At 53.2% G+C, this 22,782-nt stretch overlaps 7 protein-coding genes across 7 annotated transcripts; 4 read left to right on the forward strand and 3 right to left on the reverse strand.

Moving 5' to 3' along the window:
• Nucleotides 1–1,810: 1,810 nt before the first annotated feature.
• Nucleotides 1,811–3,022, reverse strand: M406DRAFT_320173 (thioredoxin-like protein). Its single transcript, XM_040919357.1, has 3 exons — nucleotides 2,864–3,022; nucleotides 2,417–2,799; nucleotides 1,811–2,339 (listed from the first exon to the last, which is right to left on the reverse strand). Exons 1-3 carry the CDS (start codon nucleotides 2,896–2,898, stop codon nucleotides 1,957–1,959), a joined length of 801 nt encoding a protein of 266 aa, XP_040781046.1. The 5' UTR covers nucleotides 2,899–3,022; the 3' UTR covers nucleotides 1,811–1,956.
• Nucleotides 3,023–3,672: 650 nt separating this feature from the next.
• On the forward strand, nucleotides 3,673–4,376 carry M406DRAFT_354249 (NADH:ubiquinone oxidoreductase 6.6kD subunit). Its single transcript, XM_040922868.1, has 4 exons — nucleotides 3,673–3,789; nucleotides 3,864–3,899; nucleotides 4,011–4,126; nucleotides 4,205–4,376. Exons 1-4 carry the CDS (start codon nucleotides 3,768–3,770, stop codon nucleotides 4,256–4,258), a joined length of 228 nt encoding a protein of 75 aa, XP_040781047.1. The 5' UTR covers nucleotides 3,673–3,767; the 3' UTR covers nucleotides 4,259–4,376.
• Nucleotides 4,377–4,491: 115 nt separating this feature from the next.
• On the reverse strand, nucleotides 4,492–5,342 carry M406DRAFT_233654 (uncharacterized protein; the record flags this gene model as incomplete). Its single annotated transcript, XM_040915946.1, has 3 exons — nucleotides 4,492–4,665; nucleotides 4,711–5,172; nucleotides 5,277–5,342. Coding segments are annotated over 3 exons (702 nt in total), but the record flags the coding sequence as incomplete, so codon positions are not given.
• A 989-nt stretch (nucleotides 5,343–6,331) lies between these two features.
• On the forward strand, nucleotides 6,332–7,022 carry M406DRAFT_320175 (uncharacterized protein). The gene has a single exon (XM_040919358.1). The coding sequence runs from the start codon at nucleotides 6,410–6,412 to the stop codon at nucleotides 6,935–6,937; it is 528 nt and encodes a 175-aa protein (XP_040781049.1). The 5' UTR covers nucleotides 6,332–6,409; the 3' UTR covers nucleotides 6,938–7,022.
• Nucleotides 7,008–8,939, reverse strand: M406DRAFT_105202 (uncharacterized protein; the record flags this gene model as incomplete). Its single annotated transcript, XM_040915132.1, has 5 exons — nucleotides 7,008–7,440; nucleotides 7,508–8,266; nucleotides 8,322–8,605; nucleotides 8,670–8,714; nucleotides 8,867–8,939. The coding sequence occupies 5 exons, from the start codon at nucleotides 8,937–8,939 to the stop codon at nucleotides 7,186–7,188; spliced, it is 1,416 nt and encodes a 471-aa protein (XP_040782412.1). The 3' UTR covers nucleotides 7,008–7,185.
• A 5,029-nt stretch (nucleotides 8,940–13,968) lies between these two features.
• On the forward strand, nucleotides 13,969–17,735 carry M406DRAFT_284629 (uncharacterized protein; the record flags this gene model as incomplete). Its single annotated transcript, XM_040918579.1, has 6 exons — nucleotides 13,969–14,265; nucleotides 14,294–15,069; nucleotides 15,125–15,394; nucleotides 15,519–15,884; nucleotides 15,977–16,920; nucleotides 16,984–17,735. The coding sequence occupies 6 exons, from the start codon at nucleotides 13,969–13,971 to the stop codon at nucleotides 17,235–17,237; spliced, it is 2,907 nt and encodes a 968-aa protein (XP_040781050.1). The 3' UTR covers nucleotides 17,238–17,735.
• A 1,637-nt stretch (nucleotides 17,736–19,372) lies between these two features.
• Nucleotides 19,373–21,347, forward strand: M406DRAFT_354253 (uncharacterized protein; the record flags this gene model as incomplete). The annotated part of the gene is made up of 3 exons (XM_040922869.1): nucleotides 19,373–20,638; nucleotides 20,716–20,811; nucleotides 20,880–21,347. Coding segments are annotated over exons 1-3 (921 nt in total), but the record flags the coding sequence as incomplete, so codon positions are not given.
• Nucleotides 21,348–22,782: the final 1,435 nt, after the last annotated feature.

Below are 22,782 nucleotides of genomic sequence, written 5' to 3' on the forward strand. Positions count from 1 at the left end.
GGGCTGCGGTTTTGGTGGGAATGTGGACGTGGAAGTGGGCGTGGACTTGGTCAGTCGGCTGTTTGCTCCGTCGTCACGCCGGACGACGGAGCCTAGGGTAGCAGGCTCAGCCATTGTCTAATGAAGCTCACTTTCTGGTCGTCTTCCAAGATTGTTTCACGCGTGAATATCCAATTCTTAAGGCTCGTGAAACGTTTCTTGCGGATCGTGGGTCGAAAGTTTATGGGTGCATCGGCAAGGCCGGCACGGAGCGGGTTCCCACGAGGTCTTTAGTGTGTTTGAACGGTTGTAGGATAATTGACATGAGATTGAACAATGCAGATAGATGTACACGAGCCAAAAAGAAGAACAACGGAAGAAGAAGAAAAAAAGTGTGGCCAGAATCAAAGTGAGAAAAGAGAGGTAGTTAGTGATTGAGTCTGGGGAGGCTCATGCAGAAAACAGACCAGGGGTTCGGCAGTAAAAAAAGGTAAGTAATGCTGAGTGAGATGTGATGTGCGGTAGGATTTTGTCGGTCTGACATTTAAAGGATCCGTTCATGAACCGAAAACAGCAAAATAGAAACCAAATAAAACCAACCAAGCGTCCCACCCGAGACAAAACACGGCTACCGCTGGCTGACCAGATTGGCTACGGACAAATTAAGTAACCCGACAGCACGGTACGGTAAATATGCAAGTGTATACATATGATATATCGAAAAAATTCACAATTTCGATGGGGAACTAGCCAATTGCCTGTGGTGGGAACGGGAGGAGCCAGAACCAAACGAAGTATGGACAATAAAGAAGGAAGCGATGCAAAGGTACCACGGTGTCATGAAGATAAACAATAAATAAATAAAAAAAAAAGGCAAGGGGAGGGTGAGGGTGGCTTGCTGTGCTGGCGCGGTACACTGTCAGATGATGAATACAACAAGGCAGGTTCGTTGGCAATAGCGGGTTAGCTCAGCCCACACGGCGTCTCCACTGATACAAGCTGGCACATATACACGGCCAAGGCGACAACGAGAAAGGGAGGGGAAAAGAGAGAGGGCATGAAGAGGAACAGGAAAATACAGAAAGCTGCGCCTCAACCCGAGTTAGTAGTAGTAGAATAGCGGTGATGATCTCGTCTGTGGGTGGAGGAGAGTGAGCCTAAAATTATGTACAGCATTCAATTATGAAGTGCCCAATTCGAATTCAGGTGCTCGAGTCGTTCAATTGACGTCATAACTGAGACAGACAATAGAAGCGTCAGTGCTTTGTTGTGTTGGGGAAAGCCCCCATCTCGATAGCGTATATAGGACACCTGGACACATATCGTCAACAAACTAATAAAGTGCATACGTACGTATCAAGAATTGAATGCTATAGTTATAGTATGGTAGGACATATGCAGGCTATCATAGTACATGCAGGTTGACAGCCGAACGACTAACACGTCAAGAATCAGCCAAGACCAGCACAACACGCACACAGGTTGCACGACAGACTTGGCATCCAGTAGAGATCCACCACTGATTGGTCGGTCCCTGAAAATCACCTTTCTTGCTCAAAATCTTGCGGGGACCACAATTTCTATACTAGTTTTGACTTTCGTTTGTGGCTTGCATGATAAGCTGAGGAAGAGGGAGGCTGGAGGGACTGCCTAATTGCCTGCTGCCTGCGTGCCCGACATCTCCCTCTTCCCCTCCCCTCTTCCCCCCCCCCCACCAGCCGGGACGACCCGGAGCCGAATTGCCGTAGAACTAGGGGTTTTGTGCTTTTGAGGCTAGATCTTGGACGCCCTAAAAGATTCCTTGTCTCCAGAACGGGGTGAGAGAGCGAATCGGCCTGAGGAACAGTGTGATTATTCATTAATTTACATTGATATGATGATCTAAAAGAAAGAAAAAGAAACAACCTCCAAAACCATACGTCTCACATCCTTGTTCAACTGAACATCCCAGGTGGGAACCACATCCATACACCACCTCTAAGACGACGGCTTCGGCGCGATAGAGAACTTACCATTGTCAATCTCTTTCGTCTTCTCCACAGCCCTTTGGAACCCAGGCTGCTGCTCCAGCCGGTCGACGTAGGCAAAGAGCTTGGGGTACGTCTCTTTCGGGGTGCCTTTGTCCCACTTGCCAATGTGATCGAGGCTGTCCTTGGAGGCCACCAGGCCGTAGCTCAGCTGGATGTCGGCCGCGGTCAGCTCCGTGCCGGTGATGAAGTCTCCTCCTGATGTTGCCAGCTGCTGCTCAAGCATAGCAAAGTGCTTCTTGATGTTGGGGAAAATCATCATGGAGATGATCTTGTTGGCAATAGCGCCCGAGATGGGACGGATCAGGAAGGGCACCTGGTTCGATTTCAGTGCTGTTGAGTGTATGTGTCAGCAGCGAGCCGTCTCACGGGGAGAAGAGAAGAGAAAAAGGCCAAAGGGAAGAGCGTACCCGATAAGATCAAGTATTGCACCAGGACGGGCATGAAAGACCCCTCAATATAATACATCAGATACTGGTAGCGCATCCACGCCTCTGTCTCGCCGAGAAGCTTGCCGTCCTGGCCCTCCTTCCACTGCTGCGGCACGAGAGTCTTGGCCTGTCCAAAGTGTTCGCAGAGATACGTGAAGATGAACCCGGACTCGGCCAGGACGACTGGCTCTGATGAGCCAGGGACCGTCACGGTCACGACTGGAGACTTGCCCAGAGGGTGGACCTTCTCAAGCTCGGGAGGCGCCAGTCCACTGGACTGGCGGTGGTACACCTTGGTCTCATAGGGAACCTGCAGCTCCTCCAGAAGCCAAAGAATGGAGTGGGCTCGCGAGCCATTGAGCCTGGTACATGAGATGGATGTCAGCAGCCGTGAGGAGGGAGGCTCTGAGTGGACGCAGTACTGACCAGTGGAGCGTGATCTTGGGTTGTTCGGCAGCCATGACGACTTCTCTGACAGATTCCAGAGTAATCAATTGGAAAGGAAAGAAAAAAAAATCTGTGGTGAATTTCTGAGACGTTCTTTTTTGTAAATACAGACGTCTGAGTCGGAGGTGAAAAAGATGGGTTGATTATGATGCGATTCTTGTCACGGCGTTAGTTAGAATTTAAATCCTTGCTGGGACAGTACTACTGTTCCTAAACCTTCGACAAGCCGAGGCTCCCATGAAGATCGATCAGACTAAGCCAGCTAGCTTATTACTGTCAGAACGAGAGATTATGTAAGACAAGCGTCAAGCGATGTTAAATACCTTTTTCTGCCCTTTGAACGGAGCAACTAATTATCCACTGACGGCCGTGGTGAATGATCGTATACTACCTTTTCTTACCAGAATCCTAACATTACCTCGCCGAAAGGGGTATGAGTGATAAGCTGCTTACTGTAGTTCATTTGTATTACGTGCCTACGACCCCTGCAAGAATCGAGAGCATAGCAACCGAAAAGGACCGAGATGGGTTCAGATTATACGAGCAACAAGGCCTAGTTAGCATGAGCAGGACTGGCAACACAGATTGAAAGCTTGGAGGCTCTTATTTGACTTATGTTGGGTTATTCTTAACGAAGAAAAAAATGAAGAAAGAAATGGATGTCCGACTAGTAGAATGTAATATAATGCAAGGTCATCAAGTGCTTACTTACCTAAGCAAACACGCACGGACCACTTTCGGAACCACCGTGAACGACGCCATCCAATGATCCAATGCACACACCTTCCACGCCAAAAGGGTATCCCATCAATCCAACCCAGAACCCAACACAACCCCCCGCCTCAGCCATCTCTACACGAGTCCTGAGGACGAAGCATTCAAGATGGCGGGCCTCAAACATTTCAGTATGTCCCCTTGGCTGCCTCTTCATGGCTTATGATGACCTGCACTAGCAGAAATACTGACACTATCACAACAGAGTTGGCCGCGGACCCGGCCATTATACGGCTAAACAGTACGTCGTCAAACATCTACCCTCGATTAAACGAATGCACAATACCCGAGAATGGTGGTGAAGAGATAGTTGAGGGAGGCAGGGGACTATGGCGCTGACAGCTGCGGGCAGGCATCAACTCGAACCGATACAAGTACTTCCGATGGACACCGAGGACAGCACTGATCACGTTCAACTACATCGTGGCGGTTCCTTTAATATTGGGTGTGGCTGCATATTCGACAGAAGTACGTCGACTCCATCAATTGGGTTTCCTGCGCTTTGTGACTAGGACTTGGATAACTGACTTCCTCCGTGAGTAACAGGGCAAGTGGAACTTCCGGGCGAAGAGGAAAGGCGACCTGGCTTCCGAGTACTAGAGGGCTAGACGGCACTTTGCGAATATGAAGGCAAAGACAGGAGGGATGTATGGATCAAACAAAATGCAATATCTTCATTACAAAGCTATGACCCTGTAATGGATCCCGAACTTGCCAGTATTCCACGCCCTGAACGCCTTGCTTGTTACATTATAGGATATCATCAATTGTAAAGCAGACAAAACAAACTCTTTCCCCCTCCCGCAATCGTCATCGACATGCCCTCACCACCGCCTCCTCCCTCTACTCCGACCCGAGGGTGCTGGCACATCGGGTAACCTCTCCCCCCTCCTCCATTCACCCACAGGAGGCACAGCACTCCCCCCATACATGCCACCACCACCACCAGGTCCCCCGCCTCCCATCCTCGAATCCAGTCCCCTTCCTCTGGCATACAAAAACCCCCTCTCCGCGCCCAAGACATCCGGCGGTGGCATCTCGCCCAGGCCTACACTCGCTTGGCCTGCACCGTACCCTCGCCCCGTCCTCGCCGCAGCAGCCGCCTGCACGCTCCCGTCCACCGCGCTCGGCGGCAGAATCGCGACGCTCACAAAGTCCCCTACCACGAATCGCGTGTCCGCCAGCGTGCTGAAGGCGTCTATTGCTGCTGCTGCTGCTGCTGCTGCTGTTGTTGTTGTTGCCGGTGCCGGCGCTGCCGTGCCGGCATTCCCCTCGTCCCCAATCACCACGGAGCCGAGGTCTAGGCTCGCCAGGCGGGGTGCGAAGTTGGAGAGAGGCCCACCGCCGCTGCGGGTGTCGTGGTAAAAGAGGCGGTAGACGAGGCGGGTGCCGATGCTGGGCGCGGGGAGAAGGTGTGGGGAGTGCGAGACGAGGAGGTGCGTCAGCTCGGTGAGGGTGGCGGTTGGCCAGGTGTGGACGGTGATGTGGGCTGGGAGGTTGGCAGGGAAGGAGAACTCGTCTGGTCTATTTTGCACGAGGTTAGTGTGTGTGAATAAACAAGAGTGGGGAGGGAAAAAAAAGCCAAAGAGAGCGAGGAGAGAGCTGGCCTGGTGACGACTTGCCTGTGAAATGCGCCGGTCCGGTAGAACAGTTTCAAGAGGAAGGGTGTCGTCGCATTGCGGTCGACCATGTCTTGTGACGCATCCATGATCTGTAAAGATATATATACGGCAGCACCTTTGTCAAAGGTTTAGAACCGTTTTTTACTAGACCTGTTCCAGTACTTTGCTCCCCCCGAATGAGCACCGTTCAGTACCTGTGAAGTGGGTGACGGTCACATGTGAACGATTTAGATGACGGAGGGCGTGAAATGCGGGAGGTTTCGAAGAGAAAGAGAGGCCTTAGAGCTCTGATGCCTGTAGCACGACCAGTACAGCAGCTCTGTTTAGGGGATCCGAGCAGTGGGGGCCTCCCCTGTAGCGGGAAGAGCCGCAGTGCAGCCCCTTCTGCATTTCTAGCGGCAAAGTTGCTGAAGTATGGAAGTTTCCAGGCACTCAAGCACTCGTTCACAACAACGAACATAATCACACTTGCACCCACCCACACTTCCGCCCTCGAACCTTGATCAACGCGACAATCAAATACCAAAAATAACCCTTCTTGACCTCAGAGCGCGAACGCCCGTGGACGACCGCCAAGATGGACTTCGCAGCCCTCATGTCCAAAGAGATTTCCAAAAAGAAACCCCCCCCAGAGCCGACCGACAAGTCCAGCAAGTACATACGCAAGGCCGACGCCGAAGCAGCCCGCCGCGAGGCCTACCTCGCCGAGCAGAAGCGCCTCGAGCAGGAGCGCCAGGCCAAGGCAGCCGCCAAGCGCAAGCGCGAGGAGGACGCGGCGGCCGAGACCAAGGCACGCGAGGAGAAGCGGCAGAGGCTGGCTGAGGAGTCGCGGCGGCGCAGGGAAGAGAGAGAAGCCGCCGAGGAGAGGGCGAGGCGGAAGAGGCTGGGTCTGCCGGAGATAGCGCCCACGGCTGAAGAGGACGAAGGGTCGCGGACGGGCGAAGGGGATGACGCGGACGGGATCCAAGATACACCGGAGGAGGTTATGGCCAAGCTGCGAGGCCTGGGCGAGCCGGCCACGTTGTTCGGCGAGAACCACGCCGCGAGGGCGAAGAGGCTGCGCCGGCTTACGAGGCCCATGACGCAGGGGCCCATCCCCACGACTCTGGAGCTCGTCGAGGAGAAGGACATGAGGGTGGCCGGCCTCCCGCCCGCGGACGACAAGGCTGGGCGGAGGTACCTCTTCCGGCAGCTGGGCTCCTACTTCACGATGGTCCTGCGCGAGTGGGAGGCTGCACTCGGCAGGGAGCAGCGAGGCGAGGATGGCGCCGACACTGGTGCGGCGCGGCAGGCGTACAACACGATGGTGCAGTGCAAGCAGGCCATGACGCCACTGTTCCGCAGGCTTGAGAGGGGCGACATCGACCAGATTGTGCTGGAGAGCATTGTGGCCATAGTGAGGGCGGCGCAGGACCGGCGGTATCTTGACGCGAACGATGAGTACCTGCGACTCAGCATCGGAAAGGCCGCCTGGCCCATCGGTGTGACCATGGTGGGTATCCACGAGCGAAGTGCGCGGGAGAAGCTGCATAGTGGTGAGAAGGGACATGTCATGGGTGACGAGGCCACCCGGAAGTATCTGCAGAGCATCAAACGGTGCTTGACGTTTGCACAGGTGAGGTGGCCCCCTGAGGATGTGAGGCAGCTCATGGGATAGGCGAGCATAAGTGATCAACCCAACAACATACAAGAATGCGAGCCGATAGCGTCGTAGCCAACACGGAACTCGAAGATTCATGATCTGCTTCATTATGTCCTTCCATTTAGCATGTAAAACCCCTCCTAGAGAAGAGAGCCCTATGACCCAAGTGCAAAATGCTTCTGTAAGAACTACCAACTCCCAACGCCTATGCACCTCCCGTCCAGTCGGGGTCTGTCATCACACGAAATAAACCCCGAATCTCCTCAAAGATGCGTCGCGTTGTCTAGTATCGGCATAGCCCCGTCCTTGCTAAGGCTATACCTAGATGGTATAGCCGCGTCGTCAGCTGGATTCATGAGGCCAGGCCCTCCTCGCTGTCTACCCTTGACTTCAAGGTTAGCGGAGAGAATTCCGATCCGACGGATACGGTCAACAGCATCCTTCTCGTAGCTTCTGGCAGCGTTCAGAGACTGAACTTGCATCTTGACCCGGGGGTTGGTAGTAGTAGTTGTCACGAGCTGAGAGGTCCCTTGTCAGCGCATAATCGACGATCTGAGGACTCTTGTTGTTGATCGCCGTACGTACCTTGTCGATAGAGTCGATGCGCGCCTCCAGACCGCCGTCTCGTATCATGTCTGCCAGCTCCTCTTCGATCGAGCCTCCAGGCGGCGCGAATGCCTCATTCATGCTGTCCAGAGTGACACAGGAAAAGGGCAGCAGAAAGTGGTGAATACACTTGCCGCGAATCCATCCGTACAGTTCGTCCAGGTGAGGTTGAAGGTAGATGTCGAGCAGGTAGTCCGGACGGTAGGACTCGAGTATCGCCAAGCAGGCCGAGTATCTGCCAGTGATGAACTGCGATATGGCTCGGCGAAGATGAGGTTCGAGTTCCAAGAACGCGCGGAACGAAGAGCTCTCGAGGAACTTGGTTAGCTCTTTGCGACTCATCGTCGCGAGAGCCAGCAGACCGCCGTAGACCGCGATGTCATTGAGGCTTGCATACTCATCATACACTTCTGGCTCGAGTATCGGGTCCACCTGGAAGAACTTTTGCGCAGCCTCCGTGTACTTGTACTGGCCTAGCAGAGCGATCCCGTACAAAGCGTTGCAGCGGGCCTGCATGGTCTTGCTGTTTGGCTCGGTCTGGAGGCCGCTGATCTTGTTCACATTGGCAATGACCATCGCCCAGTCGTGGCGATACACGGAGACCCGGGCCAGGTGGAATCCGACTTCGACAATGTGCTTTGTCGAGCTGACGTCGGATCGCATCTTCGCGTAGGCCTCATATGCCTGGTTCAGATCGCCCATGCTCTCATAGTGTCTTGCCAGGTCTTCGTTGCCCATCTGCACGACGTCAGTGACACCAGCTATACCCTAGGGGCTCAACTTATTGGCGTACCCGAATGCTCTCTTTGACAAGGTTGTTCTTGTACCCCTTCAGCTCGCTCTCGAGACGGGACAGCTCCGCCTGATTCGCCTTGTCCACTTTCTCTGCCCACTGCTTGTCGTAGTTGGCCTCGGCCTCGTTGGGCGCGAGAGTTCGAATCTCCTGTACGATGTTGCGGTAAAGCTCGACATCCTTTCCCTCTCCAACGATTTCTTGTACAGCGAGTTTGAGTGCGTCCACGGCTAGGACGGTCGAAGTACTTGCGATCAGGATGAGTCGGTACACACGAGTGCGGCCTGGTGCGCTAGAGTCAGCAACACCGAGGGTGGAGAGAAGGAACACAGACCGATATGGACCGACCTCTGTAGTTCTGTATGTAGGATTCCAGGTCGATCTTGGGAGCGTCTGCCAAAGCCAAAGTTAGTGAGCAAAATGCCCCTGCTTCCATCTCGAGATGATGCTGCTACCTCGAGCTGGGGCCGAGCTGACTCGAGATCGGCCTGCACAGGTCGAGGGTTGCTCAGCATTGAAGGGAACTTCAAATCAGAATACCTTACCTGTGACAATGATGTCGTCAGTCTGGACAAGCTGGGCCACCTGAGGCTGAGACTCATCGTCTGAGCTCGCCATGGTGAGTGTTCAATAACGCGCAAGGAGAAAAATCAATCGCGTCCTGGTTGCTTTGTGGGTGGCAGCGTGTTAGGTGTGATAAGCTTCAAGCAGTAGCAGTAGCAGCGGGTGTTGCACTTGATTCAGGCAGGCAGCACTGGGACCAGGGGGTTGCACGGGCCCTTTAGCGCGGGGTAATCCCACTGTGGGGTGGGTAAATAACTTTGGGGTAGAAGCAACTATGGGTGAGGAGGAATGGATAGGGCTGCTGTGGCATTGAGAGAACCCTGAAAGCGAGTCTTCAGTGTAGAATCCAATTAGCAGACATCCTCAAGGCTATCATCACCCTTCCTCTGTTGGCTCTGGCTGGCAACACTGAAAATAAGGTAACACCTTGGGCCATTAATGTGACCTTCTTCTTTTCTTTTGAATTCCTTCTAGCTGTGCTATATGCCCACTCCTGCCTCGCATATCATTAGTGCTCAACACTTGTCATCAAGTTCTGGCATCGACCCAGGCACATGATGCCACCGTGATATGGTGGCATTGTGGTGGGCTGTCAGTGCCTACCCAAACGCTTTTGCAATAAGCATATATGAACCGCTGCAGCCAGTCTGAGAGACTTCTCCTGATACCAACAAAGGTCCTTTCTGAGGGGGGGATGGGGACCTGTCTTCATTGGTCAGGGAAGGGAAGGTAGCTAGATTTCCAGCACATGTCCCGCAACAACTCCCAGACAAAACAGGGAAGTTAGAGTTCAAGAGGCTGTGTTTGAGGTACATCCCATAAGCACCCTTTGGTACGTCATCCCGCGACGGCAACGTGGGATAGGTCTTGGCATTGGGCTAAAAGCGCTAAGCAAATATTGGGAACCAGAGAGCTCAGGCCAGGCGCTATTGGGGAACATTCGTGCAGAGCAATCTCCTCCGGCCCACGAGAAGGTCAGTAGTCCACCTCAACACGACCAGGGATCAACGATAGGCGGACCGTCTCAGCTCTAGTTAGGGCCTAAGGAGAGGGAGGGCTGGTTAGGGATGGTCTGAAACTCTTCAAAGGGAATGATAGGATGGCGGACGCGCAACACGGCGGTAGGTAAATGGATGTCGTGCCATAAGAGAGGGCACTTGTCGAGCCCAGCAGCCATACCTGAAACCTCGGCACCTCCTCCTCTGGGACACGGTTACAATCATTCCGGACACTCTCTCCCAATCGTCCAAGGCCCCTGCGTACGGAGGGTGGATGAAGGCAGTTCGCCAGAGGAACGGTCTCTGATCGAACCCCAGGTGCCGTGCCAAGCCCGTGCCAAGACGGAGAAGCCAACGTCGTCTCTTGATTTCCCCGACCGAGGCATCGAGAAGACAAGGAGCCAAGAACGGGCCCAGGTGCCGACTTGGACCGGAAGAAACGCGTATGCTCGAGGCTGTGCATGCCCCTCAAAGCTGGCTGTGAACACATGCCAGCACAAGCACGGTAACTGATATTCGGGTCCTTGTCGTTCTCTGAACCCCGTAACCTAGTACAACCATATAACCCGGTATCGCCGAGCAAGACGCCGAGCACCATCACCTGAGTCAAGACAAGAGCGACGCTGGGAGAACAGCCGCGCTATTTGCAACCTCCACAGGTGTGCATATCTGTCTACATTAAGCAGGCGGAAGCATGACGCCCTTACAGGACGCGGCAATTGATTTATTGGCTCCACGTAAGATACGTTAGTGGTGATGGCTTGACTTTTTGGTAGTTGTGCGGCAGTGTAAAAAAAGAAAAAGCATGGTGATCGATGATCATGGTGTGGATTCACTCTCAATCATCTTCGACTCCTCCTCACCAACCCCCACGCCCCTGGCTGCATACGTTACTTTATACAGTACATACCATGTACATTGTGGTGGTACTATGGTCAATGGGGCAGCCTGCACACAGTCCCAAGCCTAAAACTGCGCATTCGTACCTCGCATCACACTGCAGTGCACCACACTAAACACAGCATGTCTGTGGGGGCGCTCCTCCCTCCATGGCGAGATTCCGTATGGGCATCGACATGCTCTCGTACATATTACAATGTTACCTTGGCCGCGGGGCTCCTTACGATTTACATTCTCGAAGAGTCCCCCAACCAGGAATGAGCCCTGTCTTGTGGTGGCTGTGCAGCGGGGATGCGACTTCCTTAGTCCCGAATTCGTTCGAGCCATCCGTAGCTCCGTACATAGTACTTGCTTCCATTTTCCCGTCCTTCTCTTGGTGTGCCCAAAGCGCGGAGCACATTATGGTGGTAGGTCGACACAACACGCCTCAGGTCCGTGGAGAATGTAGCAAGACCAGAAGAAGAAAAAAGGAGGGGGGTTAGGAGAAAGAGAGAAGGAAAGAAGAGATAAACAAGGACGTAGCCATCAATTCATTCATCCACTAGACAGTAGGTACCATACAAATAGGCTTCCATTACTGCATGGTACCGCTGTTTTATGAGGAAATGGGGGGGGGGGGAGTGGGTGGGAGGGAAGATGGGAAGGTACCACTCAATTAGTGGCAGCTGTCGGCTTCCTTTTTCCCACCGTAGCCACCCCCTTTCTTTTTCGTACTTTTTAGCTTCAACCTTTTTCCCTTAGTATGCATTAGCACCCATCATCTCATCGTCCCATTACCCGTCTGCCTATTACCCTTCTCCCACCCATCCAGTTGTTCATTGTCTATCGTACATTCCGTATTGACGGGCGGTCTGCGTATTCTCCTCGGAGCTTGCGCGTCCTCCTCCTGCGGGGTCAGCCAGCAGTATCCTCACCCCCCCCCCCCAAAAACGTCGTTCGTCTTTCTCCAGATTGGGGAGGGGGGTAAAGGCCTGATGCATTAGCCTGGCCTGCCCTTGTCTTCTCTCCCTCCACACCCTCTTGCATGATCCTGACACCCTGGTCTCTCTTGTTTCTTCTTTTTTTCTCTCTCTTCTTTCCAAGTTTGTCCTCCACAATTTTCACCTCCCATTTAGTCTCCACTCACTATTTCACCCACGGCCCTTTTGCGTGGTTCGTTGCCACTGATCCCTGTCTGGCCCTGAACCTTGTCAGCCCCATCAGGATCTCAACTGACGGCTTGGCATCGAACACCGGGCGTCGATCCATCTCTTGGCTACCCGCCCACCTCAAGAATATCATCGATATTACCTCAAGGAAACATGCACATTAGAGACCACAGCCTATCCAAATCCAGTCCGGGCAATTGCATGTTGCATATAGTGCCGTGCACCGCTGCCTCGTCATCATACAGCGCCATCTGAACGTCGACAGTGACGCCGCCGCCTCACCTAGCTAGCGACGTTTGCCCTCGTCTTTGAGCCGAGGTCTGCATGTCCCCTTCCCGCAAAGAAAATAGAGAACAACTCGCCCTCGGTCGTCCAACGCCCAGTTGTTGGCATTCCATTCCAGCCTTCCCTCGCCGTCTCCCTCGTAATTCTACATTGTACATGTATCCTGGCCTCGGTACCAGGGCCCACCTTTGCCTCAGATCTAAGAAACACCACCCTTGACCGCACCCCCTCTGTCCTGTGCCTGCCAACAGTCTCGCTCTTCCTGGCAGGAGATTTGCCAGGTGAGGGCGGTTAGTGGAGTCTTTTCTTGACCCAAAGCCTATCTCGTCAAGATCTCGTCGTCCCTCCTCGTCTTGTCTAGACCAGTCGCATCCCGTGCGCGCATTTCCGCTCCTTCCTTCCCTCCATCCATTCCCCTTCCTCTCTGTGCTTTTTTTCTTCTTTCCTCTTTTTCTCTCATTATATCTCGCCCCACGAAGCACCTAGCTAAGGACGGCTTGGAGTTCCAACCACACAACGGAAAAGAAAAGGAATTGTACGCCAGCACAACGATACATAGGACACAGAACGTATCAAAGTGTTTCTGTGTTTCCTCTTTTTTTCTCTCTTTCTCTTTTCTGCTTCTTCAAGGCATACTATAGCACACTCGGTCGCCTCATAGACTCTCTCATCTCCCTCCTTGGTAATCTCCACAGAGGTCGTGGAGGGCACTCCACCGTCCCGTGGCCTTGGGAGGTACATCCGAGTGTGACACCTCTGATTGAAGCATCAAAGGTACCCGCCCTCCTCACGAGACGTTCCCCAAGCCTGTCGGTTGTTACTGCTCCATTTTAGCTGCATGCCAAGCTTTTCACTAAAGTGTGCCATCGCAGCTCGTCTCCACACACTCACAGGCCCTCGCACGCACGCACACAACCACCCCCCGGCACCGAGGTGGCGTCCAAGCAAGCCCCTGGGCCCCTTACCCTTTCCTATGCCCTTTTCTTGTGGACCTTCAGGCGGTACCTAGAGAGAACTTGCTCGCTTCCGTTGGATATCTCCGTCTTTGAACTAAAGGGTCGTTGACCGCACACGAGTGTAAGGAATTCCTGTTGCTCCACAATCCACTCGCCGTCATTCCAAATATCATCTCGTCAGTCCCCCTCCTGCCCGTCCGCGCTGACCTCTCCTGATTCTCTCTCTTTCTCTCTTCCCAGCTAGCCATCTCTTTATCTCACTATCTATCTATCCCTCTGCCTTGCCGCACAGTGGTCTTTTGCAGACGCCATCAGGGCCCCGTATTTCTCTCAGCATAGGTGTGTGCGTTGCATGAACTGACGCTGAGCTCCATCGGCGTGCGGGCCCCACGTTTTATATCCGAGCCGGACGGCCACTCCTCGTTCGATGTGGACTTGCGACATCTTGATGTGAAATTTCCACACCAATCGTCATTTTGTTTCCCATTATTTCTCGTGTCAGCGTTATTATTTCTGCCCGCAAGACCCCCTCACGACATGCGCTGGGTCTTTAACTCAATTGAGAAGGGGAAACAAGAAGTAGTTGGGACAGGCTGATCTCAAACCACCGCAAGAGAGAGAGGGAGGGAGAGACGGAAATAGAGAAAAACTGCAGTGTTGTTTGTGGCCGAAACGTTTCGAGTAGATGGCGGTGGCGCAATCTCCTGGTCCGGCATTTTGTCCTTCTGCTGGTCTGCCGGGCCAAAAATCTGACGGAATCATGGACTCTGGAGCCACTGGTGTTTCTTCCGACTTGATGGATCCAGACCTATCTCCAGAGCCTGGCTCCGAGAATGAACTATCAGGCGTCGGCTCGGAGCCGCACGACGAGCAGCAGTCCCCTGACGATAGTACGGGGCCCGGCTCAGTCAAAACAGAAGCAGGTGGTGAGGACTTCGCACACTTAAGTCAGGCACCGCCGATGCCTGTGCAGAAGCGCAGACGGGTTACACGCGCCTGTGACGAGTGTCGGCGGAAGAAGATCAAGTGCGACGGCAAGCAGCCTTGCACGCACTGCTCGGTGTACAGCTATGGTAAATCACGAATCCCGAGTGTCGGTTCTTGGGAGGTCGCGCTGACAGATTCACTTGTGTTCTTTTGTGACAGAATGCACATATGACAAGCCTTCCAACAGGAGACGCAACCCGGCACCACAGTATATCGAGGCATTGGAGAGCAAGTTAGCCCGCGCTGAGGCTTTGCTCCGGAAGTTCGCCCCAGGTGTTGATCTGAATGATCCGGAGCTGGACCCTCTTACCCAGCAGGAATTCCAGAATCGAGAGCGTCAGAAGTTACAGGCTAGTAAATCGAAGCGGCAAGAGACAAAAATGATCGAGCAGGACGACGCGCAGATCACATCAATGATTGAGACCATTGGTCAGTTGGACCTGGACGAACGCGGCTGGGACTTTCGCGGCACCTCGTCTGGAGCCGTGTTTCTTGGCCGGATGAAGGAGCACTTGGGAGGCCTTCTCGGCTACGACTCGCAAAATACGTTTCTCCCCCGACCTAGCAGGATACCAGGCCTGACGAAGCTTGACTCTCCCTTATCGGCCGCTGGTTCCTCCCCGGGGGATGTCAATGTTACGAATGTCTACGATCTACCGCCACAGTCGAGGGCAAGACGGCTGAGTTCCTGTGCCCTGACATGTGCGACGGCCCTCCTGCGCATCGTCCACGTGCCCTCTTTCCTCGAAAAGCTTGGGATGATCTACGAGAAACCGGCAGAAACCTTTGACACGGAGGACAACAGGTTCTTGGGACTTTTCTATGCAGTACTAGCAGTTGGTTCAATGTGCAACATTACTGAGGAGGATATCGACGGCAACAAGACATACAAACATGCTTTCGAGGAAGGGTAAGTCGTCCCCAAGTACGTTAAGTTTGAGTCTAGTGTTGACTAGTATCTTCAGGGTGAAATATTACACCTGCGCTAGGATACTACTGCAGGACGTTACAGAGTGTCGGGACTTGACTACGCTACAAGCCCTTCTATTCTTGATCCTGTTCCTTCAGGCTACTTCCAACCTTAGCGGCTGTTATGCCTTTCTCGGTATCGCTTCGAGAGCTGCTATCAGGATGGGCCTGCATAGACATCTCCCGCAGGCCAACTTCACACCTCTGGTCACTGAGCTGAGGAGACGCGTTTTCTATTTCATCCGGCAGATGGATATTTACTGCTCGTGAGTACTGATGCTCTGATCTTGTTTCCTTCTGCAACACCATTGCAATGCGGCTTTCATCTGTACATGCCTTGTTTGCAGCTCTGGAAGCAGGGGAGAGAGGTTGCTGACTGACCCCTTGTAGGGCACTCCTCGGCTTTCCCATACTTCCGTATGACGACGATATCGATCAACAATTTCCGACTGAAATTGATGATGAGTACATCACTCCTGAAGGGATTCAGACACCACCTCCAGGAGCGCCCGGCTCATTCTTCCAGGCTTTCAATGCCCACTCAAGACTAATGAAGATCCTGATGAAAGTGGTCAAGTATATTTACCCTCTCAAAGGCGTTGAGCAGTGTGCGACAAACCCGTCTGGGTCACCGCACGCAACATATACGATCGACTACTCCCGCATCAAAGAAATAGAAGGTGATCTGCAAGTGTGGCACGAACAGCTACCCCGGAGATGGCGTCCTAGTTCAGAAGGGTCTATGGAAGAGATACGGTAAGGCCAGCAGAATGGCATCTTCGCGCTTGAATTTCCCATTCCACAACTCTACAGAACACGCAAGGCTGATGTTCATCTTGCTCACTTAGTGTGCGGACACTGCTACGATTTGCCTACGCACAGGTTCAGATGATGTTGTATAGACCGTTCCTTCATTACATCTCTCCACGCTTGTGGGCTGGTAGGGTTGTCGACGAGCGGTACTATGCTTGTGCTGCAGCTGGCATCAGCGTATCGAGAAACATCATACACATCGCAATGGAGATCAAGGACCAGAATCTGGTCGTCGGACCGTTCTGGTCGATGCTGTATACGCAGTTTTTTGCCATCCTGACCCTGGTCTTCTACGTTTTGGAAAACCCGGAGAAGCAGGGCTCAGCAGAAATCTACGGCGACGCGAAGGCCGGCCGGGAAATGATCGGAAGGATGGCCTCCAAAAGCTTCGCGGCAGACAGGATCACGAAATCCCTGGACACGCTCTGGGAAAATCTACCAGAGGCAATCAAGAGCGGCAAGACACGGTCCTTGCCCTCCAGGAAGCGGTCAGCCCCTGGAACGAAATCAGGCGTAGTACCACTATCAACTCATAAAGCACCCGGCCCATCAGCCAAGATTTCCAGTGCAGCCTCCCGGAAGTTACTCACACAGAGATCACCCTCCGACAAGGCGCATCTGAGATCGTCTCAAGCCGCACTTCCGATGACTTTTCCTGACCTGCACACTCTGGACGTCTCATCGACGGTGACTTCAGACACGAGCGGCATCAGCCCATCCACTGCGCATTCCTCGAGCCAGTATCTACGCAGTAGTCAGGCAGCGGAAAGCCCTAGCGTATACAAACTGGATGCGCTGATGTTCCCGTCTGGCGATCCGTTTGCCTATCCCAATCAGCCTCTGGTCGACTTCGGTGAAGCTGTGGCAACGCATGCTGAGTCGAACCCTTCTCACATCTCCAATGTGCCAAGTCACACAAGCGACCCTAGAAATTTCTACATGTCAGGGCTCTACGGGGGAGATATTGAGGGGCAGCTAAGTGAGTACCCGTCAGATTTGAACAAGCAGACTCTCCTTTCGTGCTAACATATGCGCCTTGTAGTGGGACCTCTACCCCCATACCTGATACACTCCACCCCAAGCCAGAATGGTTTGGGCTTGTCTGGGCAAATGTATCAGTCGCCGAGTTCAATGACGATGCAGCAGGGCCAGGCTCATCCCACAGGGCATGGACACCACCAGCACCATTTGCAGGCGCATCACCACAGGACAGGAAGAGAAGTGGATGATATGATGACGGACTCTGGTTTCAACAGAGATTGGGACATTTTCGGGGGGCATTTCAAGCCGCTCTAACTGCAGGGCGCCTAAGGTCTGCTTGTTCGAGGCATGCCTCGGCCGTCAAGGTTTAGATTTATCGAACGGGACGAAAAAGTATTCGGATCGATGCCCTGAGGGGCAGGGACACACACACACACACGCACACACACACTTTTGATGAGGCGCAAGGGAAGAAAGGACCACGGGCTACCAACCTTCCAGTCCAATGGCGTTGACGGTCATGTATCGGGCGTTGCTTGCTCTTTTGGAGAACACTCAGATTTTGGACCAGGCTTGCTGCTATCCAAGCTTTAGCCCACATGAAATATGTACGACAAAGGGACGATCGTGTATAAATACCATGTATCCATATGAACGCGGACACCAATCTTTCCTCTCTCTTGGCGGCAAAATCTTAGAGTGGCTGGATGTCATCATTGCAATGGAGTAGCAACGAGGCTCATTCGTTCGAAGGCCTGCACAGGGTTCAATGAATTTTATTTTAGAGGAGAAATCTCATATTTACCTGCTCAGACTCTCTGCTCGCATAATGACTGTTCAAAAGTGCAGGGTGTCAAAAGGCAAACTTATGTTGTGCTTGAAGAAGACCAAACTAAGTTTGCGTACCCGGGCTCAGGTAGCCTGAGCAAGCCCGGAGGCGCCGGCCCGCCCAACAGCAAAGTTCCGGCCTCTCAGCACATCTACGTTTTGTGATACACAGTGGCTTCGTTATCTACTCCTCTGTGCCTGCAGCGGGCGTAGTTGTTTTTTTATCTTTTCTAGAAGCGCCCTGTGGAAAGGGCGGTTGGGGAAATGATCGATACCAGCTTGATGCACATGGGCAAAGGGAGGTTTCAGCCCACGAGCGGCGGGTTCGTCCCAACCTTGTTTGAGAAGAGGTCTGCCCCCCTTTCCACTGCCGCCGACGCCGCGTTTCTGACAACGTCGATCCAAACACCGGCCGGGTGGCAAGCCAACAAGAAACGGATGGCTGCCTTAGGTTGTGGGGAATCTTTAAGAAAGGGGAGGGGTGTTTATGCAGGATTTACCTTCCCAAAGTCAGGCAGAGGGCGGCAACTCTTCTAGGTCGATTTTGTTCCAGATCAAAGGAAGGACTATATATCCAGGTGCTTATAGGAGTACCTCTTCAATCGAAAGTATTGAATTTTGCCCCAGTATATAATTGAGTACTTACTTAGTAGTCTTAAATTTCTTATACCTACATTGCCCAGGGTTTCAAGAGGAGCATGCACTTAATGAGTGGAGTCTACACATGTACTCGTAGGTACTTGCTTCAGGTAGCCATCACGCCTCATTGGCACCTTTAAGCCTGTGGCCAGAATTCTGGCCACCTTCTGAGCTGCTGAGCCACCAGGAGAGTTTTTGTGTCTGGAAGGAGGGGGCAACATTGTGCCAGTGGCTGTGCCCCCTGTTTGTTCCATATGTCGTGAACCCATTCCCCCCCCCCCCAAATCCTCTTTGTATGTCGGCTGTCAAATGAGTCTGGGAACGACTGGTGCAGCTTGGTGCAGCACGAATTGAAGCACAAAACTGATGGTGTATCAATCAAAACATGATGCATTGTGCCGAGTCTGGAGGCGAATTTGTTAGACTAAGCCACTTTCGAGGCATGGGAGCTACAAAAAAGAGTGGAGGTGGATGGGTTGGTTTGGCCTAATTGGGTAGACATAACAGAGGAGGAGGGCATCTTGGGAGACAAATGAATGACAATAACGTTGTGATTGTATTTTTATAAGTGTTGTGAACAATGAGAAACATTATTGAAGTAGTGAAAATCGCTGTCATCAGATGCAAGCCGATTCTGAAGGGAAAGAAGAGAAAGGAAATGTCCCTGTACAGGGCGTGGGAAGAGAACACAATTGCAGACTGGCTGCCCCTCCATAGAGAGCCGGCGCCCTGCCCCTCATGGCCAGTGCTTACTGCTGGTAGCACCAGCACCCCTCCGCCCGCTGGAGCAGCCCCTGTCAATAATTGGCCCAGATGGCATGATTGGGAAGGTGTTGACCCCATCTTCCCCCCACTCTTCATTGGTTGGGAGCTACTGGGGCTTGTGCTCCTCGCTCCTTTTCAGAAGCCTCTTCCCGCCTTTTCTCCTCTCGAGGAACAATTGTTCTTTCGCATCATCAACCTCCTCCGGACCGGCTGTTGTTGCTTGCAATACCTTAGGGGGATACCTCCTTTTTTTCCTTCCCACGGCTGTTTCCTTTTCTCTCTCCTATCTCGTTGTTTTCTGCTCTGCCAGTCTATCTGCTCTGCTTTTTTTCTTCTCTTCCTTCCCGTCTCTCCTCTACTGCTCTCGTCTCGTCCATCTCCTCTCGTCTCCTCAGTTCGTCTCGATCTGCGTATCCATCTCCGTCTTCAGCTGCTTCCGCTGCTTCTCCCCCGTCATTACTGCTCTCTCTCTCTCTCTCGATTGCGACTACAATATCTTTCCGAATCCTCTTCGAGCGTCGGGATTCCTCTTGTACACTTCTCGCATATTCTGCCAGCTTCTCGTCGTCCGTGTGCGAAGACTTTCCCTTACGTCGACTGAGCACCTCTCTGCTGCTTCTTTGGCTGTTGGAAAGCTCCCCCGCCTGGCTCCGACATATTATTTTACATACAACACCACCTTGCGACTGCACTGCACTGAGGAGACCTTTGGTGGCTATATATCACAACAAAGGAGCTCTTGGAAGACTAGTTGTCCCAGTCAAGAAGAACCTGGCAAGGACTATAAGCGCAGCAGGAACCAAGATTGAACCCTATACACCACAGTATAGGAATTGAGCTGCTGCTGAGGACTATCAGAACTGATAGATCCCCACAAGTTGCACCTGGTGGTACACTTCTCTATTGTCAAGTTTGTGTAGACCAAGAGATTTTTTCTTCTCTTCTGCAGCTTGCCCCCGCTTCCCAATCCTTCCTCCTTTTTCATACAGCTCAAGCTGCTTACCACAGAAGGGCACAATTTACTTTGTACCCCTCTTCTTGGACTTGAGCTTTTCAACCATCCGCCATAACCGCCAACAACCAAACAACTCGAAGTCAGTCTACATCGTAACAACAACTTGCCCAACATGGCAGACAATGGTGCCCCCGGAAACCAGCTCCCACCGCCTCCCCAGTCTAATGCTGGAGCGCCAGGCTACGAGAACGGCCAGAACGGCTCCTCGAACGCCCACATGCCTCCCCCACCGCTCCATATCCCTCCCAACACGAACCCGATCCCGACCGCCGTTACCTCGCCCATGTCTGGCGACCAGCTCATGTCTCCCCCTAGCGGTGGGCCCTTTCCCCGACGTGCGGCGCCCGAGCCTAACAAGCGAGCCTTGTATGTCGGTGGTTTGGACCCTCGTGTCACCGAGGATGTACTGCGCCAGATCTTTGAGACAACTGGGCACGTCCAAAACGTCAAGATCATTCCTGACAAGAATGTAAGTAGCACTGACATTCCCACTAGCCTGGGCCTGTGCGTATATAGCCCACTGACACGTGATGCTCTCCTGTCTAGGCCAAGGGTTTCAACTACGGCTTCGTTGAGTACGATGATCCTGGCGCAGCCGAGCGTGCCATGCAGACCCTGAACGGTCGTCGCGTCCACCAGCTGGTACGTCCGCTCCGAGACATGAACACCCTGAACCTAAACCGAGAGGCTGACAACAAAATTTTGTACAGGAGATTCGCGTGAACTGGGCTTATCAGTCCAACACGACGAGCAAGGAGGACACATCGAACCACTTCCACATCTTTGTGGGTGATTTGTCGAACGAGGTCAACGATGAGGTCTTGTTGCAGGCTTTCTCCGCATTCGGCTCAGTTTCTGAGGCCCGTGTTATGTGGGACATGAAGACTGGCCGCTCTCGAGGATATGGCTTTGTCGCCTTCCGTGACCGGCCCGAGGCTGAGAAGGCTTTGAGCTCTATGGACGGCGAGTGGCTGGGCTCGCGTGCGATCCGCTGCAACTGGGCCAACCAGAAGGGCCAGCCCTCAATCGCCCAGCAGCAGGCCATGCAGGCCATGGGCATGACCCCCACGACGCCTTACGGTCATCACCACTTCCCCACCCATGGCGTCCACAGCTATGACATGATCGTCGGCCAGACCCCCGCCTGGCAGACCACCTGCTATGTTGGCAACCTGACGCCATACACGACCCAGAACGACCTCGTCCCCCTCTTCTCCAACTTTGGGTTTGTGGTTGAGTCGCGTTTCCAGGCCGACCGCGGGTTCGCCTTCATCAAGATGGACACGCACGAGAATGCCGCCATGGCCATCTGCCAGCTCAATGGTTATAATGTCAACGGCCGGCCGCTGAAGTGCAGCGTAAGTTGTCTTCCCGAGTTTGTGAAAGGGAGACGTCCGAGGAAACTAACACTGTGCAGTGGGGCAAGGACAAGACTCCTAACTCGCAGGGCGGCTTCGACCCCAACCAGGCCTACAGCCCGCAGAGCGCTCAGGCTCCTGGTTTCCCTGGCACTCCCAGCACCTATTTCCCCCAGTACAGTGGTAGGTGATTGAGTGTCCCCTTCCTGCGCATATCCGTCCTTACTAACACCACGTAGCTGGACAGTACGGACAGCAGGGCAATTTCGGCGGTCCGAATGCCCAGTCTCCTGCGGGCTACGGTCCCCAGATGGGCTTCAACGGTCCCCCAAGTGCCGGTGGCGGCGGCGGCTATGGACGAGGCCAGCAGCAAGCCCCCAACGCCCAGTGGACTCCTCAGGCTCCCAGCGCTGGCTACGGCGGATACCAGGGCTGATTTGCAACACACCCTCTCAGCACCACCTTGACTTTGCAACAATGTTCCGCCTGCATTTGAAATTCTTTACCAGTCTTAACCTAGTGCTCTTGTCGGCAATGGCGCCATAGCGAACGGTGCTTGTATAGACGTGTACGTCTATTAGGCTTCTCTCTTGACAGTGTTGACAATTTTTCATTCACTTTCCATGATCGAATGGTGGATTCCGGATATGGGGTCATTCCTTTTGATCGAATGTCCTCATGTACATTCCCACCCACCCACATTTCTTACCCATTCGTGTTTTTCAACTGTTTCCCCCTTTCCCCTATTCTTATTCAAGGACGCCGTTTTTGATGTCGTCTGCACGGGACCGGAAAACCTGTTGGGATGTGTATTCGTGTTTTTCTTGCGCGCGCTGGATATCTTACCACCTTTCGCATTGCTGAGTGTTGTCAGGCTGGACTTCAGTCCTGACTTTGGCTGGGAAACCGGCGAGAATGGGACTTTGCGCGTTCAAATGCGATACATAATGTATGGGATGACTTGACGAATTTCTACTTCTCGTTCACTGCGAAATCGTATTTTCCGATTCTTTTGTTTTTGGGTGGAAGGGGGAGGAGACAAGGACTATGCTGCCTGGCGCACAGCACAGCAGAGAGAATTTGCATGATCAGATTTCCCCAGCTTTGAGATTTTTGGTGGAGGGAGGGAAGACAAACGGCATAGGCAGCCTTGCAGCGAAATTGCTCATGAGGGTGGTGGTGTGATGTATGAGGGGAGGGACTGGTACAGATGATGGTGGTACGAGAGTGAAATTGATATCCGGTTCCTGGCCGT

This window comes from Cryphonectria parasitica (genome assembly GCF_011745365.1).
Source record: "Cryphonectria parasitica EP155 unplaced genomic scaffold M406scaffold_1, whole genome shotgun sequence".
Taxonomy (NCBI): domain Eukaryota; kingdom Fungi; phylum Ascomycota; class Sordariomycetes; order Diaporthales; family Cryphonectriaceae; genus Cryphonectria; species Cryphonectria parasitica.

Excerpts from the sequence above, each read along its gene's own strand:
- M406DRAFT_320173 (XM_040919357.1), bottom strand. The coding sequence starts at position 2,898 with ATGGCTGCCGAACAACCCAAGATCACGCTCCACTG. Across the intron at positions 2,800-2,863 it reads CCCAAGATCACGCTCCACTG|GCTCAATGGCTCGCGAGCCC; the intron begins GTCAGTACTGCG and ends CTCATGTACCAG. Across the intron at positions 2,340-2,416 it reads GCAATACTTGATCTTATCGG|CACTGAAATCGAACCAGGTG; the intron begins GTACGCTCTTCC and ends TACACTCAACAG.
- M406DRAFT_354249 (XM_040922868.1), top strand. The coding sequence starts at position 3,768 with ATGGCGGGCCTCAAACATTTCA. Across the intron at positions 3,900-4,010 it reads GGCCATTATACGGCTAAACA|GCATCAACTCGAACCGATAC; the intron begins GTACGTCGTCAA and ends AGCTGCGGGCAG. Across the intron at positions 4,127-4,204 it reads TGGCTGCATATTCGACAGAA|GGCAAGTGGAACTTCCGGGC; the intron begins GTACGTCGACTC and ends CGTGAGTAACAG.
- M406DRAFT_320175 (XM_040919358.1), top strand. The coding sequence starts at position 6,410 with ATGAGGGTGGCCGGCCTCCCGCCCGCGGACGACAAGGCTGGGCGGAGG.